At 37.4% G+C, this 21,075-nt stretch overlaps 1 protein-coding gene across 4 annotated transcripts in view; it reads right to left on the bottom strand.

Annotated features, from left to right (window-relative positions):
• LOC122789409 (ecto-NOX disulfide-thiol exchanger 2-like) overlaps positions 1 to 21,075 on the bottom strand; it is a 3,915,450-nt gene that overhangs the window by 1,286,469 nt on the left and 2,607,906 nt on the right. For all 4 annotated transcript variants that reach the window (XM_044056835.1, XM_044056836.1, XM_044056837.1 and 1 more), the window contains one exon: positions 3,666 to 3,818. In XM_044056835.1, coding sequence (XP_043912770.1) covers positions 3,666 to 3,818 — 153 coding nt within the window. The remainder of the gene's footprint in view (positions 1 to 3,665; positions 3,819 to 21,075) is intronic.

Raw genomic sequence — 21,075 nt, 5'->3', positions numbered from 1 at the left:
CATATCAAATAAATCTGCAAAGTCTAGCAACCTAAAATCACTGTGAAGTCATCTGTTCTGTAAGACACCACAATACAAACAGGAAACCAGCAGCTGCAAATCAACACACTAAACTTAACTTAAGGCTACTCCATTCTAAATATGTACCTGCCTAAATAACGGAATAAAAACCTAAAAAAAAGTTAAATAATAATGTGCCTTAAATCTATTTTCAAATGTTGCACACCAACTGTATTTCAAGTATAAAGTTCACACTCTACAAATCACTTCAACATACTTTGCCCCTCCTTTTATGGAACTTGATCAAAGGTTTCAGTACAGAGTCCCATCATCTAATTAATTTCTCCAGGGGTGCTAATTAGGCATCCTCAAAGTGAGAGACAGCTTTCCATGTCAATTTTCTGCCAGTTCCAGGTCCTTGTCAACTCATTCATTTCCCTGGATGTGAGAGTCAAGCATTATGAAGCAGGATGGTCACCACCGGTCCTGTGAAGAGCCCCACTCCATCGTCAGCTAGCAGACTTACAACAGCTGCTTTGGGATGAAATAATCTGCATGCATCTACCCACAACATCCCAGCTAAGTGGCACATGCATTACCTTTAAAGCTCGAGCCTGCAATAGCTACTTCCACAGGTAATTACCTAACATACATCAGGTGTAACCAGTGTGGCAGGTGCAGCCTTCTCCTTCTTCCCATGGATGGGCAAGCTGGCATCAGGTGTTCAAACACATCATCCCCACACACCCCTAGCACCAGTTCCACTAACAGAATGCAAGTCGTTTGGGTCCAAGTGTGGGCCACATCCCTTTTTACCATACTGCTTGGTAACTCTAATTCTTTATTGAAAGCATCTACTCTGCTAGGTACTAGAACATGAGTGGCAGATTGACATTTATAACTAGCTGTGTACAAATATATCAGAACAACTGTGTAAACCTACCACCAAGTCCCAAGTAACTAACTAAAAAATCAACAACCTTAATTTATTAAAAGCAAACAAACATACAGACAATGAGTAAACTTATTTCAGATGGATCTAAAGTTGCAGGTCAGCACAAAGTCACCTCCAAAGTCAACAGACTCAGCTTAACGAAAACAAACAAAATATAATCAACAGACTTGACTCAGTCGAAGATGCAATTATAGGTATTTCCAGAAATTCTTCCCTTCTCAAAGAACTCAGCAGTAATTGGCACAACAGGAGGGCAGTCTACAGTTAAATTCAGATGCAGAATGCAATCTAAAGTAGCATATGTGATGTCTTAAGACCTAGACTTTTTTTCATTTCAATGATTTTACTACAAGAACAAAGAAAACAAGGAACAACGAAGAAACATTTCCATGTGAAGACTGAAAAAAAATCATGTCATAGCAGTGTGTGTGTGTGCGTGCCCAAGTCTGAAAGTGCTGGCATGCATGAGAAGCCAAGTAGGAATAACTTATCTACAAGTCTGCTTTTTAAATGGTACAAATCGATGAAAACCTACACAGCAAACTTGTGTCAAATTGTCACTTGACAATGCAAAGTTAATTTACAGAGTGCTGCAAAAACTATGCTATGTGATTCTTTGCAGCACTCATAAATACACTTATTAAATCTTCATTTGTACATAAAATATGTCCTTTCCTAATGATGCGGTATTACAGTACCAGCTTTTTGAGAAATTGTTTCCACCTCCCTCTTTCTTACAGTGAAATGTTGCCCTTTGCTTAAATTGGGGAATGACACACAGGTAGAATACCTCAAAGAATTCTTCATAGGTAAATCACATGACAACAGTGCACATTTACAATCTACAGTGATGAAACAAAAAGTAGAACAATACAGTACAGCACAAGTGACTGTGACCTCTGGTGTGCACTTAGATTCATGCATGAGTGAAGGTACAGGGGAATCCATACTCACCAGGGGGTATGGTCAGTACTGTAGCAGTCATGGTGAAGCAAGAACTAAATCATACAGCAAAGCTCTTAGTTTACCAGTCTATGTCCTCATCATTAAACCAGGACACTATTTTAGCAGTCAGTGCAAGTATGGGAATTCAAATAAATGTGGCGATATTACAAACTTTCATAGAGCTGTTAGTCTAACCCCATAACAGATTAAGGATCTAATCAAAATAGGAGCATGACAGAGTAGGGCCATTGTTCCTCAGAGTTAACAGGAATCAGCAGTGATGGTGTGAACACCTAGAGAGGATGCCCTTTGGTACGTCTTATGAGAGATGTATTAAGCATGGTTAATTGGGAGGCCATGAGATAGACTGGATACAAGCTGAAGAGATTATATTGCTCAGCTTGTCTAATAATGCTTGGGGATCCCAACAAATTAGCTTGGGAGTACTGCTTGGGATTGTTAAGTCTGGTCTGCCAGTTTAGCTTAATACCTAAGCAACCATCACCAACATAAACAGCTAGAGAATGGATAGACTGATGACAAGGAAATGAGGAAAATTACCTACAGCCAGCTCGAAAAGCACCATGATCACACCTGGAGCTGCTGTACACTGGGGGTCGGGTCTATATTAGATGAACAAATGATCAAAATGTCGAGTACGACATAATCGACACACTTTGAACGATCGTTCATCTAATCGAAACTTAAAAACCCTGAAAAATAAAAACTGGAAAAATTTTATTCGTCCCACACCTTCCCTATACTATCGTACAACACACACAGATAAAACCAATGCATACAAACACCTACACGCTCACATCATTCAAACGCTTAAAAACCTACACAAACACATCTACTTTTAAAACAAAGTGGGGGGGGGCTGTGCCCCCCACACCCCCCCTAACTAAATATACCAACTCCAAGATTGCTGTACATTGGGGAAAGAGCAATTTCCCGGTAATCACAAAGCAACGTCTTACACAAGCGATTACCAGGAAATTGCCCTTTCCCCAATGTACAGTGATCCCGGAGTTGGTATATAAAAGTAAAGAAGCCTCTTACCTAGCCATTACGGACAGTGTAGCATGTTTACGTCACACGCTACACTCACTAGCAAGGCCAACTAAAACATTTCGAAACTCCACATTTCTACATTTACAGTCTCCGATTACATGAATGTTCGATCAAAGTGTGTCGATTAAGTTGTACTCGACATCTTGATCGTTCGTTCATGTAATATAGACTCTGGGGGGGGTCGTGTGGGTTGGGCATGCTCATAATTAAAACATACAATGTTTGAGATGGAAAGTGAGCTTCATACTTGTTCAACATCGAGTAAGCAGGCAAAGTATTGTTACACACACCCATCACATTCCATGCACCCATCCTGTACAGTATACAACATAATGACTTCTTTTAGATACTGAAAGGCACTGCTTCTCCTAAACTAGCTGCTAATGTCACGCTGACTATGTCTGTGCATAAAGACAGCCATAAACAAAGCTGCAACCAAGCGGGAGAACACTTTTTAGTTTCTGAAAAAGGAAAAAAATTATAGTGGTTAAAAACTGTCAATTCTTCTACTTTTCAGTTTATAATGGACAGACAATTATACTATGAATGCTTTAACTGAAACCATTATAGGCTGATGCATCAAACTGCAAAGTGTTGCTGTATGTAAAGTGCTTCACATGTTGCTTCATCAAGCGATTAAGACAGGGAAAAAAAAAACAGTCGAGTGTTAATTATAGTCTCATCTACTTACTCCTAGGTGGGAAAAGTGTACAGCTTTTGCAGTGAATGATCTCCTTTACAACTGGCATATCAGACGGTATTGCTGGAGGAACCATTCCTAATCCAGGCATCAGTGGGTTTATGGGTGGAATCCCAGTCATCATGCCAAGGCTAGCATCAAAATCTACAAAACAAGAAAGAAAGAAAAGGAAGTGACATCTGTCTTCAGCCAAGGTTTCTGCATGCAAGGTTGTGATGCAGTACCTGAATGCATCATAAATGTTTCAGTAAAGGATATTGGTTCTCTGCATGCACTCTTCTGTTTACTCTTCATATTAAGAGAAAATTGACACACACATTAACTTAGTTTCTGCAAAGTACTGTCATACTGCACCATTACAGTTCAACTTTCATTACTAAAATAGCAAGAGTCTAAACATCCATTTTCTGCCAAATATATCTCTAAAGAAAAAGTTCTGTAAGGCTTCATCTACACTAGTACTGATTTATACTCCTGCGTTACAATATCTCATGTTTTCCAAGTATTCTTATAATGGAACTAAACACCAATCTTTTCAAACAAAACAGCTTTGTTTAGTACACAACCAAAGTGTCAGGAATGCCTTATAATAAAGATACATTTGTGTGAAAAATAAAATAAAAACTAAAAATAATACACAACAAACTGTATTTACTTTATTCTATCTACATTTAAGAGGACCAGTGAGCATAGTGCCCATTTGTATGATTCTAAAGGTGAGGATACATTTTAATGCGAGTAATAGAGTAACTTTTTCCAATGTCAGCAGATATTTAAATAATGTAATTGTTTTATTTTACTTTATTAACCAGGTGGGTCCAACACTGTAAAACCCTTTTGCAGCAGACACTCAAGCAGAACGTATGGACATTAAAAAAGCACATCATTCATAGTAATTTATAAACAAAGCTTAGTACAACAGTGTAAATTTTGGTGACAGGGTCAATTAGCACAGCAACATACCAAAAAGAGAAAGAGAGTTTATGCAATTTAAGCTCCAATTGTACATGTGTCTCTGTAAAGATGGAATATAGTAGTATCTAATTTAAAGTGCTATGGAGTACTTATGTTAAAAGGATTGGGGATGGGCAACCGTTTATGGCTAAGATGCAAGAAAGTATGGTATATGACTATTTAAAATTACTATGTTCAAGAAAAAATGTGTACAGACCATACATTTATTTATTTACCTATTTTTTGATCTTGTCCTCAAGGCTGTTTTATGAATCGATTCATTCTCCTGGGTGAGAAACCATAAAACAATTCATTCCCCACAGGGTGAGATTCACAAAAGCCGGGAGTGGGAACCAATATCAGCTCACTGGAAGATCAGAGTTTTTGCATTAAGCCCCATTCTCACCTTTGTGAGCAAAGATATGTCCAGGGTTTGGCATGAGATTGGCCTTAGCGATATATACACATCCATACCTCTGCATGCAATGTGATTACCCTGCCTCCATTCTAGACTGCACCTTCTGTGTGATCCTTGGTGTCCACCAGACATTCAGCATCAGAAAGCACATAAGGACAAATGTTCCTGAACTTTCTCCGGAGATAGATAAGCAGGTTAAGATTCATCATGTCTCACCCCACTCTCAGTAGCTCTAGCAGATGGAGCTACTAATCAAACTTGAGTCATCTGGATCACAGTCAGAGCTTTACCCTTTTATGCCAAGGTTTCAAGGAACCTAACAACATTCACATTCTCATTTTGAAGTGGATTATTGTCTATGCTGCACACTGGGAAGAAGGTTTCTACCAAGACTGACAATATTGTACTTTTTTGGCATTTAATTTGAGCCCATTTTTAGTTCACCAAATAAGGTCATGCTGAAGGCTCTGAATGTCCGAATATCATTTGACATTGACTCCCAGCTTGCAGTCATCTACAACTGTGTTGCCAGAGGTCTTGGTTCAGGGTCTGGAGAGCAGGAAAAATAAATGCTGAACAAAAGAGGACCCAACATTGAGCCCCATGGAACATCACTGGTCACAGTCATACTTTGATGAGGTGCCTATCACCCACACTGTGCGGGCTCGGTCTTTTAGTCAACTTGTTATCCCTCTTACAACATAGGAATCTATTTGTGATTAATAAAGCTTGCTAACTATGGTAGCACATGGGATGATGACAGATACCTTAATCAGGTCAAGTTACACTGTGTGGACATAGCATGATTGTTATCAACAGTCTGTTTTACCCTTTCAAAAAAGCTTATCCAAATTCATTAGACAGGATTTATATTTGATGCAGATGAACTGCTGGGTGTGTCAAGCCTGATGAGATTTTTAACACTGCAGTTATAATATGTTCCTGGCTCTGCAAATGAAACTTGTCAGACTAATGGGCCTGCAGTTACTGGGGCTAGTGGTTGGGATCATCCTTTTAGAGTAGCATCATTACTACTCTACCCAAAATAAAAGGGGCTAAGCACAGGCTCAATATTCTGAGGACTGGTTCTTCCAGGGCTTGTTTAGTACTGTGTATTAAACAGCCTAGCATAGTATCAGGTCCCGAGGGTAAGACAATTTTAGTCTTGTAAATCACCTTCAGTACTTGGTGCTTATGTGGGATTTGAGAGATTCAAGGATAAGTGGACTTTGGATAGTTGTCTCTGTGATGACATTTGCACTAAATTTATTTGCTAGTATGTTGGCAATGGCTACTGGGCCTGGGTATGTGGTACAATTTTGATAAAGTTCAGAGAAATGTTAGGTGTTGTTTCTTAGTTTACTAAACTAAAGGAGGATTTGTAATTGTTCTTCAGAAGCTAGTGTAAGTTCATTTGCTGCTTTAATAAATATGATAGGATTTTTTTTTATTTTTTTAAATTCTTATTATCCTTGATATGTGGATCTTTTGATCTGCTGCATACCTTAATGATGTTTTTTTTTCTTCTTTTGTAGAACTTATTTATGTTGGTGGACCACAAGGATTTTTTTTAATTTCCCACTATATTTAGATTTGGTTAGGACTGCTTGTTCTACCCATTTATCTAAGTGGGCATATAAATCCTTGGTGAAGATACCTGCTGCAGCAATGTCTCCATTGATGCTGCTGTAAGTCAGTTTTTCAAACTTCATCATAGAATTTGATGAAATTAGTATGTTTAATGTCCTTGAATTTTGAGATATTGGTTTCAGTGGGTAAAAAGAGTTTGAAGCTATAGGTCATTAGTTTATAATCTGAGCTAACGAAGGAAGGAGATGCCATGGGAATAGTGCACAATTATACTATATTCATAAGGAACAGTTAAAGAGTACTATGTCCTCTAGTGAGTTTTTAATACTTTGGTCCAGGGAGTTTTTATTAGATCTAAAGATTTATGGGCATATCCTGCATTAGAAGTATAGGTACACCAGTTTAACAAGGGGTAATCAAAGTCTTTCAACATAATGGAATTTTTCATGGAAAGGTCATAAAGAACATTTAGTTAACTTTACATGACTTTCAAGGGACACAGAGGTTTGTCTGGATAAATTGACAGTTGGCCTTTTTTAGTGTACTTGTAGTGAAATAAGTTCAGTTTATCAGTCATTAGAAATCTGTGGAGAGGCGGTCTGGTCTCCAACAAAGAAACATCACCAGAGTTACCACTGGGTCTGAAGGCATGTTCTGCACAAAGCCATGTATTGAGGCAGTACTTTCTAAACATTTTAATCAAAGTTTCCAAAATTACACATATATGGAAGTATTCCAAATGCAGGAGGGCCTCAAGGTCAGAAAGTTTGCTACTAAGACTTCTGGCATTGAGCTAAGCCACCTAAAAATGATCTAGTGTGGGATTTAAAATGTTAGTTACATTGAGATCTCCATTAGCTAGACTCAGCCAAAAAAGGCACTCTGGGGACAACCAATGCTTTTGCCAGTCTCAGAAAGCCTTGGAATGAAAGGTGCAAGCAATCCTTTGCAAACAAAGTAGGACTATTAAGCATCTCACTCCATGCTGACATATACTAGATTCCCTGGTATGACACCAACTACAACTGTTGAATCCAATTATTTTTTCTTTATGCCTAGACATCACTCTCAGAGACGGGGTCGATTCCACTTAGGACCAGAGTCTTGCTGCATTTGTGACATGCCTCAAGAGTTGTGACATGTCCCTTTGTTCTACATCCGAAGCTGCTCACCCCCACATGAACCACCATGTCAGAATCTTTGTTAGATCTTAAGAGCCCTTGACATATCAGAGACACTGGTACTTGGAATACAGCTCACCATCACCCTGTCTTTATCCAGCCTGGTGGGGTTTGTTTTGTGTCAAATTCATTAGAAATTTGTCATAATCAGTAGCTCACAAGAATCAACTCTAGGATGTGCAGACATAAGCAATTTATAACAGTGACAATGCTGAAGAAAAATTCAGAATATCACACTACCTTATTTGCTGTTAAACTTGAAAGTTACTGGCCTCCAAGAAGCTTGAATATTTTGATCTCAGACTAATTTATTTTGATACTATATACTGTCGAGATATGTTTCCGTATTTTATTTTAAAGACATTCATAAACAATGCTGTCTGATTTTAAGAGAAAGGTTATTCCATAATCTTTGAAAGTGTCATATAATGTAGTTATTTCATTTTTTTCTATTTCTACTACTGGTTTCCCAATCTGGTGCTAGTGCTCCATGCAGTACATTCCAAGCATGATCAGACATTCCTTACGGATGAGACATAGGTCACCCCAAAGTATCTTATAACAGAGAGAAAGAAGAAAGTGAGCGAGTTCCTGAAGGCTTCTTGAGTAGCTCATGTTTACAATTGTATGACTTTTTTGACAAGGAATCATACCTCTTCAAGTTGCTTTTTATGTCTTGTTTGAAAGTTACATAACAGTGCATTCTGTTTAGTAATGGGTTAGGTCTGCGAGATATAAAACAGGACAATGATATATCTGCAGTGTGTGGACATGCCCTATAAAATTAGATAACAACAAGAACCTGCGTTCTGGCTTTCGTAAATCAAAGTTTAGATGGTTGCCGAGGATTCCACATTGAGCAACATATTAGAGTTCTCCAATGTGAAATCCAAGAATTCATCAAAAAAGATGATAAAACAATGTTTTTTGGATTGATCTGGTTATTGGCCAGTGAATACAATCCCTGGGTGTCAAAAAAGAATAAAACTGGAAAATATAAGGGAACGTTGGTGGAAAAAAGGAAAGTCACAGTTTTGGTTGAGAATAACCTCATGCTGATCATCGGGAAACAGATCAGTTTGCACCCTTGGTGCAGTAAAAGGCTTCCAGTAACCTAGAAAAAATACAAATGCATTCAGACGTTTTTAAAATAAGTGGACCATTAAAAAATACATAAAGTCAAATGATAAAAGGCTGAAAAACAGAGGAAATGCTAAGTAAACATTCTGATAACCTGACTGATGAGCAGAAGCAAGAGATTAGTATAAAGGAAAATGGCTGGAATGAGCATTTTCAGGAAGAACTATTTCAAAAAAATATTAAAATCTGAAGACAGAACATTTAGAAAAAAATCTAAGGTTCGCTGCCATCCCATAGAAATTGGAGACAGCAGACTGTATCAATTTTATGAGAAAACAAATACATAACTGGACTGGTGTCCCAGAGGAAGAATTACTAATTGAGAAACAGCATGCACATTTGTATATATACCCAAAATCTTACCATTAGGAATCAGCTGATACCTATTCTGGTAAAGATGCAAACGTATTGGCAGAAGGAGACATTCATGAATGAAGTATGGCCTAAGGGAACGGTTCTGAAACTTAGTGACAACAGAGTCTTCATGGAAAATAACTATTCCTTGTATATCTGGCAAAGTAGCAGTAAATTCTTCCCAGCAGTCAGAGGATGTTGAAAGAGTAGAAGACGACTTACTTTGTGTATTTAGCAGTTTTCAGTGCATTTTTTCTCATGGGTCAAGACATATATGGAAGCAAAGCAGGCAGTGGAGGAGATAAAGAAGTCAATATCGAACAAACATATATGTACAAGGAACTACAGTCCAAAGTTTATTAGTACAAGTTTACACAAATTCAGTTTATACACACAAGCACTTTTGCGCTACTGGTACGCTTAATCAAGTGATTTAAAAACAAAAGATAAAGCTACATTTAAACAATCACCTGAATCACAGACACAACACAAATTAGTACCTTACTTGTTGTTTCTCTTCAGGATGGGTTTAATACGCATTGATCCTTAAGACCTGGATGATTCAATGCATTAAGTTTAACTGTCCATTCAAACTATTTCTTCAGTATAATTATGGATGTCTGTATGCTGTGCTGTCAAATTACTTGCATCACGAACCTGAAATTCATCTACTTCCTTCCTTCATATAATGTTTTGCCAAAGCATTTTTTATGATTAGCTTTCCTAACAATGTAATATCAAACATGGTCTGTTTGTTTTCTCAATATAAAATGCTTGGCATTCATTACATAATGCTTAATATATCAAGTTATGAATGTTACAATCAACATACTGACAAATAGAATATATATTTCCAGATACAGATGTATAAACGTATCCATTTTTAAAGCAGAAGTGCAATAATCACAATTATACAAGGGACAGTACCATTTTTATTATGTACTACAGCAGTTGTGTCTTTCGGCTTTTCCCGGTTAGGGGTCGCCACAGCAGAACTCCGGTCCGCTTATGATTAGCAGTAGATTTTTACGTGCCGAGTTGCCGGGCCTGACGCACAACCTTCAACGAAGGTACGCTCATTCACGCACGTCTCCACAGAGAAGACGCTCTAGCTGAGAATTGAACAGCACAACGTCTTACTGTGAGGCGACAACGCTACCGCAGCACCACCACCGCAGATTATGTACTACAGCAGTACTATTCTTAAATTGCCTGTAACATAACTGTCTCTTTAAATAACATTTTAAAAGCAGACAAAGGTATATCTCCTATATTATTTTTCAAATCTAAATTTACTGAAAAAATGTCCAGTTCCATTTCATATTACAAATGTTAGCAACATCTCTGCCAGAAGTACATTTAACATAATGTTGCTTTTTAATAACACAAGGCTGTTTGTTACCAGAAGCACCACGTAAAGATTTAGGTATACTATTTCTCTTGTAATACTTGTGTAATAATGGCATCAAAATTCTCACTAAAATAACCCCTTTCTAGGAATTCTTTTTTCAGATCTGACAAAGCAGCCAGTAGATTTTTATTACTTATAGGTCACATGTAGTACAAATATATATATATATATATATATATATAAAACCAGGGTGCATACTCTCTCTAGGGGAAAATATATTAATCTTCATATACTTCTTAAAATTAATAATGCTGAGTTTACCTTAATCACTTTTAATAGACACATCCAAATAATGGACTGCTTCATATGAACTATATACAGAAAATTTTAAGAAATCGGTTGGCTTATGTAAACAATCAACAAATAAAGCAACTTTGCTTCCAGTTCCATTCCAGACAAAAATATCATCTAAAATCTATAACACAAACGTTTAAGTGTGTATTCATTACCTCTCAACAAAACCTAAACTCCCATGTAGCCAGTAATAGGGGCATAGCTATTTGTGCACAGTGTGTCCACTGCTACACCTATTTTCTGCAAATACATCTCATCCTCAAAAAACGTTATTATTCCCTAAAATTAATTCCAAGAGTAAACACATTACTCTTACTACTGGAAAAAGCAGTAAAGTCTGACAAAAATGAATGAATGTTTTCAATTTTGTAAATGTTAGGAATGACTGCAAATAATGATGCAACATCTAATGTGACTAACACATAACTAAAACAACAAATTTCAGATATATACCACACACACATATATATATATATATATATATATATATATATATATACATACATATATAAAAACACCTCAAAGAAAATCTGTATCTTGTTAAACTGTAGGAATTTTATTCAACACTGGTCTAAACTGGTTCACTGTATAAATGGATACAGGTTCCATTATCCACCCTTGACCAGAAGCTTTGAGTTCATCAGTGGATCACAAATGATTTATGTACTTTCAGTAAACCATAAATTATTGGAATACTTGGTTATGATACATAAAAAAAATTACAAAAAGTTCACTAGAAATTAAACCACCCATATTAAAATCACAGTGTGTTTATTTTTCATACATGTTAAAGTATCATTTAGGAAACCAAGCATAACTGTTACGTAGAACTGCTTATCCATTACTGCAATAAACCCACCCTTATCAGCAGCCTTAATACTTATTGAAGAATTTCCTTTAAGCTTATTTAAAGCTTGTGCTTCCACATATAAAATTATAAAACATACCTTTGTTTTTGTTTGTAGTAGCCATGTATTCATGGATATCATTACCACATATTTTAAAAATGCCCTACCCAGTTTGGCTTCGTAAAGAGCCGATCTTGTCTCCTCAACCTGACTGATGTCTTTGAATCAGTCTCCAGAGCCATGGACGAGGGCAAGGCGGTACACACAGTCTATCTGGACCTCTCCAAGGCCTTCAACACCATCCTGCACTCTTCATAGATAAACTTACTAAGCTGGGCATTAATCCCTATGTCACTCGATGAGTTGCCACCTGGCTTACTGACAGAACCCACATTGTAAAAGTAACCGACTAAAAATCCAGCTCCAGACAAGTGATAAGCATAGTACCTCAGGGTTCAGTCCTGGGACCGATCTTGTTTGGCATCTGTTTCTCTGAAGTACAGGCCAGCATTTAGTGACTCTGGCTAACAAAGTTCGCAGATGACTGCAAACTGGGAGCCATTATTGAATCCCCAAATGATGTGGATATTCTATAAAAGGGCCTTACAGAAACAGATGCTTGGTGCCAGAGACATGAGCCCAAGCTCAATACCAAGAAATGTATAGTTATCCCCTTTGGGAAAAACCATGTACCCATGAATTACCATATAAGTGGCAGTACACTAAACACCAAAAGTGTGATAAGGGTCTTAGGGACACAGGTGGACAGTGGTCTCACCTTACACATTTCTTCTTCTAGCCACTAATCTAATTATACCTTGTTTCTTTTCATTATATTACCTACAACCTTAACTTCCTTCCTGCTTACCTGCTGGATTTATTACTGTTGTTTCTCCTGTTACAACCTATTACTACACTTTTTGTATATATAGCTATGTACTATTCCATTGAGTACATTATGTTCTTCTTATCCATTGTATCCATAAGATTGTTTTGCTCTTTAATATTGTTAATTTGTCTCTATTTGTATGTCTGTTTGGGGCTTTTCCCCTCGGGTCTCCACTGATAAAGGGTAAATTCTTACCCAGCTGGACCAACCCAGTTAACAAATGTGAAATAAAATCAATAAATAAATAAAATAACCACATAGCCATAACAGCAAGAAATCCTTCTACGTGGCACACCTCATTACTAAGGGCTTTTCATCCAGAAAAAAGGAGGTCATTGTCCCACTGTACTCATCCCTCATTAGACCCATTATAGAGTACAACGCCCCATTTGGTATGTACCTCACAAGACATCTGCAACAACTGGAAAGGCCACAGAAATACCTCAAAGAATCACAGGCCTAAAGCAGATGCCCTATGTTGACTGTCTAAAAAAAACTTCAGCTATATTCTGTCGCATATCGCCTACTCAGAGGCAATCTCTACTTAACATACAAGGCCATGTCAAACCCAGTGCTGCTGGGCATGCTACATTTAAAGAAATCAATCCCTTAGAGCCACACGCTCCAGGGATCTAAATCTGGTCATCACAATGAACAAAACATGCTGGAGGGATACGTTCCTGACCCAGAGACTCCCCATACTCTGGAATAGACTGCCCATACATGTCAAGCTGAGCACCTCTTTGGCCCTCTTCAAAAGGAACCTTGACGAGTGGATGGGAGATAGGAAATTCACCCCGAGGATCACATCAGTTGCCCTGCTAGACAGGGGACCAGGGAAGTAAATATTCTGGGAAGAAATAGTAAGGGAATTGTTATGGCTAGGCTTGTATAGACCCTAGGGCCAATAGCCTAGTACCAACCTATGAGGATGATTAGTTGGTACAAAAGTACTTGATTTTGCAAAATCATCTACTTTAAGATTAAGATACTTTACAATCACAAATCTGTAATAGCTTCTACAACATTATTAGAAGATGACGGTATAAAAGAAAGTCCTTCAAGTACCATAAGTTCATCAGCAGTCAATACACATGACGAAATATTATACACCATGTCCTGTTGCAGTTTCTTGCCATGCTACATATAGTAATTCACTGCCTGTTTAAATCCTGGCTGTTCTACAGCCTCGTCTCACAGACCTTGCCTCAATAAATGTACTGGTTCTGGTAACTCCAGAAGATTCTCTTCTAAGTCTTGTTGAACTGTGGGAACATTAACAGTTGTCAATAAAGATGTTTCTATGATTACATCCACAGCACGCTGAATAGTTGGTTCATTTGTCTCAGTTAAAGTTGCCTCAAATTTTTTCGGCCAAGCAAAAATTATTGTTTTTAAAACCATTCATGTCACAAACCAATTTCTATTCCTTTGTGTCTTTAAGACACCATTCATAGGCAACAATATTATCAAGCACTTAATTACATTCCTTTTGAATTTGGCTGAACTATGAACTCTCTCATACTGTCACTAGTATCTATCTCTGTCAGAAGGTATTTTTCAACAGGCTTCTGATGAGGCTAGTGATGCACTGCATTTTTTTAATCTAAAATCAAAGATTTACAGAAAAATACTATCAATTACAACTAATACAAAGGCAATGTTTATCATTTGAAGCCTATCTGCGATTACATGATATGGCTCATGGTTTGAGAGTTATTAAGATTCCTGCTTTTGGAAACATGTCTTGAAAAATGGCAAGAACTGAATCTCTGTATGGAACAATTTAAAATTATTTTAGATGATCTTTTAGCAGTAGACCTGCCAATTATTAATTTAATGACTTTATGGTTAAGTATTTGGACTGCCGAGAAACCGGAAGGACTGCAAGGAGGTTTGAACTATGCAGACTATATTAAACTCATGAGAGAACTTAAGTATCAATCTTGTTTTGTGTTTTAGCTGCACTGAAAACAAGCATAGCATATAAAAAGTGACTCCATGTAGAGTGGCATTCATTTCTGAATATGTTTTCTGACAAACTGCATATTAACTTGATAAAAATATATAAGCAGAGCATAATAAGTCTTCTGATAGTTTTGCACCAGAGGAGTGCTTTGAATGCCTCTGACATAAATTAAACAAGAAGTGGTTAAGAAAATAAATAGTTATATGTACAATAACCCAAGAGTTATACTGTATACGAAACAGAAAAATATATGAACTTGTGTAAAATGAAACAGTCTGTGGTGCTGCAGCTGCTGGGTGTTTTATTGCTATAAACTGAACAGCTCAAATAAAAAAACATCAAACTGTTGGTATTAGACAATTTGTGTAAACATACATATTACTTCCTGTGATGATCCCAAAGTCACAGATACTGAGCCCATAAGGCAGGCATTGACCCAGCCAAGCATTCTTGCTACAGGTGACTCCATTGTAAGACATACAGATGTACCTCCTACTGGGCTAAGCAAGGAAAGAGTAATGGTTAGTTGCTTGTCTGGTGCCAGGATCCATCAGATCACGCATGCACTCAAGTCCTTGAACAAGTACCACTATGATTCTGTCACAGTTCATGCCTATGTCAATGACTTGAGATATACCTCCCCAGACTACATGGATAGAGACAAGACAGAGCTCTCAAGACTGTGTGTGTAAGGCTGGCATGAGCCTAGCATTGAGCATCATTCTACCATCTCCGATGATCATTTTAATAATTAACTTAACTTACACAGGGGCTCCAATATTTGTCAGCCAGGGAGGATATAATTGACAGACCACTCAGTTTTGTCAGGGATGGACTACATCTGTCCCTTCTAGGGTTTTGATTATTGACACAGACATTCTCCACCCCAATAGTGGTGAAGGTGGATTAGTTTACATTCAGAAGAGATTCACATCAATGCTGGTAAAGCAGTATGATGCGCTAGAGTTTCTTCATGTCCAAATAACCATCAGAAAGGTCCTGTACCACATATCAGATAGCTATAGAACTCCATGACAAAAGAAAGCCACAATGCCTATCTACATGAACTAGAATCACTCAGAATTAAACCCAATATAATTTTCCAAGGTTGTCTAAACTATCCGACTATAGAGTGGGAAATCTACACTACCACTTTTGCACAAGCACAGAGATTCCTGGACTTTGTCAAGACAAATAACCTGGAGCAATTAGTCAAAGTACTCACTAGGGGGAATAACATCTTGGATCTTGTCCTTATTAATATGGGAGCATCTTGCACCATCTTTTGAATATCATCATCGCTTGTTAGGTCTGACCATAAAGCAGTCTCCTTTGAAATAAAACTGAAACCAGAGATATCTTCCACCCAAAGTACCTTTAGAAATTCCTTTACACCAAACTACCTACTCCCTAAGTGATACATTGGCAAGCTTAATATCCTCATCAAACTCAGTTAACTCCACTGAATACAGAGAAATGCACATCACCACATACCAGCATTAAAATAGCTGCATCAGTACAACCCCAGAAACAAGCCCACATGGTGGAACCTTAATATCAACAAACTTTATAATAAAAAGAAAGGAATTTTGACCAAAAGTAAGAAGAGTAATTCCCATAATATTAGAATCACTGTCACTGAAATAAACAAACAAATCGGAAGCTTAATAAAATTCACCAAAGCCAAGTTTAAAGCTAAAATAGCTTACCCAAGGCATTGGCAATCACATGGCATTTTTTAGTTATATTCATAATCTTAAAAGCACAACATAGCAATGTGCTGCGCTGACTGTGAATGGTGTTGCCTATAGTGGGGCCGAAGATCTAGTGAACCTACTAGACGATAAATATAGTTCTAACTTTACCTCTTTCTCCACTCAGTCTGCCCCCCAAGATATACCTGAAACTGGCTTGCCTTCAGCTATCACAGAACAAAAAGTCCTATAGGTGCTATCAAAAACTAAAAATACTGCATTGATGGATTTTGACAATATCTATGGATGCATCTTAATTAGCAGGAACCACGATTTGGTCACACCACTAACACTGAATAATCTCAGCATCCATACAGGTTTTATATCAAGTGAATGGACAGCTACAGTCATTCCCATCCCACAGATGCAGGCAATTACAGACCCATAAGTCTGACTAGCCTCATATGCAAAGCAATGGAAAGACTTATGGAATTAATCAATCAGGTCATAGGGAACCTCCAAATACTGGACCTGCCTCAGTTTAGATCTATCAAGGGCAAGTCATACTTATTCAACCTGGTGGATTTTTTGAAAAGGTTACCAAACCAATGGATGAAGTTAAAAGGGTACATGCTTTTGAGGTAATTTCCCACTCAGGCATAGTAGAATAAACCCCAATGCCACCCATTAGATTGCCAACTGACTTACAGATAGGATGCAGATGACCCAAACAGAGGAATATACCTCCACAAAGAGACCAGTTACCAGTGGATTCCCCCAGGTTTTTGTGCTGGGACTTCTCCTGTTTGGCATTTACTTTTCTGAATTAAAAGCCAATACCAAAGTGCTATAATGGACTAAGCTTGCAGGTGACTGCAAGCTTGAAGCAGTCATTGAATCCCCAAATGACAAAACCATCCTGCAGGAAGGTTTGTCTCCGATAAATAACTGGTGCTAAAATCATGGACAAACTAAATGACAAAAAATGCATTCCTGGGTCCTTTGGAAAGTCATCTACTCCAGGGAACTATCACATCGACAATACTCCCCTAGGAGTTGACTCAGTTGCACAGGATTTGGGAACTTGTGGACAGTGACCTAAATTTTGACCAACATGTACCTATTATTGTAAGAAAGTCCTTCTATATTGCATAGCTTTTAAACAAAGAGATTGTGTCGAGATATAGGGACGTCATTGTCCCTCTTTACTCAGCCCTCATTAGGCCAATCATTGAATATAATGCCCCCTTTGGCAAGTATCCGTCCAGAGATGTGCAACAACTGTAATGCCAACAGATATACCTTACTAAAAGGATACTTGCCTAAACAATATGTCCTACACGAACCAACTCAAAGTTCTACACTCAGTATCCTATGGACCGCTGAGACAGATAGGACCTGTGTCTGGCATACAAGGCATCCTCTGACCCATTACTGATGGATTTACTGCACATCTGCAAGTCAAGTGGCATCAGAAATACTCTGTCTAGGGATTTAAACCTCTTCTGCATCATCAACAGAATGGTTTGGAGGGACAGTTACATCTCACAGAGGATACCGATAATGTGGAGCAGACTTCCCATCCAAATAAAACAAACTTCACTCCTGTCCATATTCAAGCACAACATAGATCTATGGATGAGAAACAGAAATTTTACCCCTGGATTGCCCCCCTGCACTACTAATGGGCAGAGACAGCTCTTAAATGTTTTATTCCATGCATGGGTCCCCTCCAATTTTCTATGGTATCCCAGTTAATCTCATTAGGGGCAATATATAATTATTGACCATGGTATGGATCAAGACAATCTAGAACCTAATGGGATAAGTTATTTTCGGCATAAAAAGGAAAATTGGCAAGGCTTAAAATGGCCCACAAGGGCAACTAGTGTAGTACCTATAAACCTATACAGATGCAAATAAATCACATGTATATTTAGCAAAAGAGTCTGGTTTTCTAAATAGTGATCTTAGATTGCATCTACAACCAGTATTCTCTTGAGATAAGGCAGACAAATCAGAAACCAACTTAACATTGTGTTCTAATTGGCTTTTTCAGTGAATTCCTTGACAGAGAATATAAGCCAAAAGGGGAAAAATTAAACAAAAACAGAAAAAGGGATTACTTTATAAATACAAACACTGCTCCAATAGTTGCAGTATAAGTGATCATTGAATAAACAGTCATAGTATTAGTTTAACTGAAGGCTGGTCATTACTTTTTCTTAGAGCTATTAAAAAAATCAATATATCACTAAATATATGCAAGTGTTTTTCTGTGCTGGGAGGAAAACAAAATAGGTAGCAAAAGAGATATGCTACCATTAGAATAAACATATGCAAAAGCATGAACTGCAGCACGAATATCATCGAAGGGATGTATTTTTTAATTTCCTTTTTTTTTTAAAATTGTATAGGATTCTGACTGATTCATGTATATTAGCAAGGAAATGGGTGCATGTAATGAACTGCAATATCTGAAGAAGAGATTACAAATGTGTTAATATACACAGCTGTACTTGCTAATTGCAAGTGTGTTTACATAAGCTGACAAATGGAATACTGTATGCAAAAGAAATAACCAGTATTAGGAATGGTAATGTTTACTTGTTAGAATAGAAGTGCCATCAATATTAACATGGAATATAAATGCCCTAACTGTGACAGATAAAAGGCAAAGGGGACTGGCCTACATTAGTAAGTGTAGGTTGCACGTAACAATGTTACAAGAGATGTTCTTGGACAAAACTTATTATGCAAACTTGATGAGGTAAGGGATTCAGGTTGGAAACTCAGCAGAATACCCGAGGGAAAGGATGAGATGAGTAATCATCCTGGTGGGGAGAGGGACTCCAATAGAACTAGAAGTAAAATATATATTAATGGCAAATTTCTGGCAGTGAGGGTTTATTGGCAAGGAAGGTGGTTTAGTTTGGCATATGTTTATGTTACCACTAAATCAAGGCACTTGAGCTGAGAAAGTTTAGAGGAAAATAAGTTTTTAACAAGGAGTTTTAGTTATGGTGGTGACTGTAATCTGAATTATAACAGTGAGAGTGCATCAGGAGAACCTAAATGGGAGGTCGCAGCTAGAGAGGGTAGATGTATAAAGTACTATATACAAGTATTTAGTATGGAGAATATTACTTCAGTCACAGGAGCTCAAATAGAATTTATGCTTTATTCCCAAAGACAAAACTGTGTCCAGTGGGACAGAATCTATATATCACAGGAGCATGTTCATTTGACTGAATGTATTGAGACTCATCCAATACTGTTAGCAAAACATGCCTCTGTAAGTATTAGGTTGCAGATTCATGGTAATATAGCAAAGGAGACACCAGCACTTTCCTACACATTTATTGAAGAGAAGAAATGAAGGACTGGGTAACAGTTCAAATTTGCAAACTGCTAGGAAAGACGGAAACTGCCTAGATTTCAAATATATAATCAAAATGAGGGGAGGAAAATATGGGAGAAGACAAATAGGAATTTTTTTTTTTTGGAAGAGTTGGCAAAAGATAAATCACTGCAGAACAAAAAGGGACATCTTTCAAAAGAAGAGGAGAGGCAGAGGGAAAATAAATGATCATTTAGAAAATATACATGACTGTAGAAAAATTGCTGCTAAACAACCCTTTTTGACAATATTCCCAGAGGGCAGAAATTGTTAATGCATGACAAAGGCAAAAGACAGTAGACAGAACAGCAGCAAAACTCAAGGAACTAATAGTTTAATTGAGTAGGGAAATGGGATAAGCTGATTCTCCCTAAGGAGCAAAGGGAATTAGAGCTATGAAATATAAATGGGTATTTTAATTCAATACAAATGAGTTTTGTTTACATAACACTATTTAAGGGATATTGACTGAAGTGGAGAAAGACAATGGTGGTACAAGGAGAAAATGCTAAGAATGAAGAATGACTGGAATTTTGGATGCGAACCATTAAGAAAAAATAACAAACATACAAAATACCGTACATATAAAGAAGCAATCATGTTATGAAGTCTAAAGCATTGTGGGACTCCAGCAATTAGATTCTTCCAGTAGGAATATACAATAATAAGGGTGCACAAATTAAGCAGGAGGTGAAATTAGCTAATAAAACAAGGTACTAAGAACAGACACACTGGAAGGGAAACTAATGGATAGGGGGAAGCTAAGCAACTATTTAATTTGCAGACTAGGGTCTATAGCCCATTTTTAGGAACAAACAGAAGAATATAACCAAAGATAGTGGGAAAGAGGAATAAGGAACCTTGGCGGAGGTTCTAATGTAGCCAAGATCAGATGCCGTCATGAAAAAAGAGATAAGCACAGCTTATATTATTGTACATGACTACAAGATCCAATCAAAGGAGGTTAGAAAAGACTGGAAAAAGAGAACAGACAAATTATGAAGGAAGAATGAGAAGAAATTTGTAAGGCACTTAAGTATGTGACAAAGTCAAAATGGTTTAAGATATTTGCAATGTAATATTTGCACAGATATTTTATAGACACAGATTTCAATGGATCTTACCTTGGTGTTGGAGATGTGAAAGGAAGACCCAGGAAACTGAAAGCAGCATTTTGAGAATGTACAGGGTTGACTGATTTGAGAAATTACATACTTGACTGGTTTTAAAGACTTCTTACAGAATATTTTGATACAGAT

The sequence above is a fragment of the Protopterus annectens genome, chromosome 14.part0 (genome assembly GCF_019279795.1).
Source record: "Protopterus annectens isolate FY-2018-M chromosome 14.part0, PAN1.0, whole genome shotgun sequence".
NCBI classification, from domain to species: domain Eukaryota; kingdom Metazoa; phylum Chordata; order Ceratodontiformes; family Protopteridae; genus Protopterus; species Protopterus annectens.
This window is presented reverse-complemented; position numbering and strand designations above follow the sequence as displayed.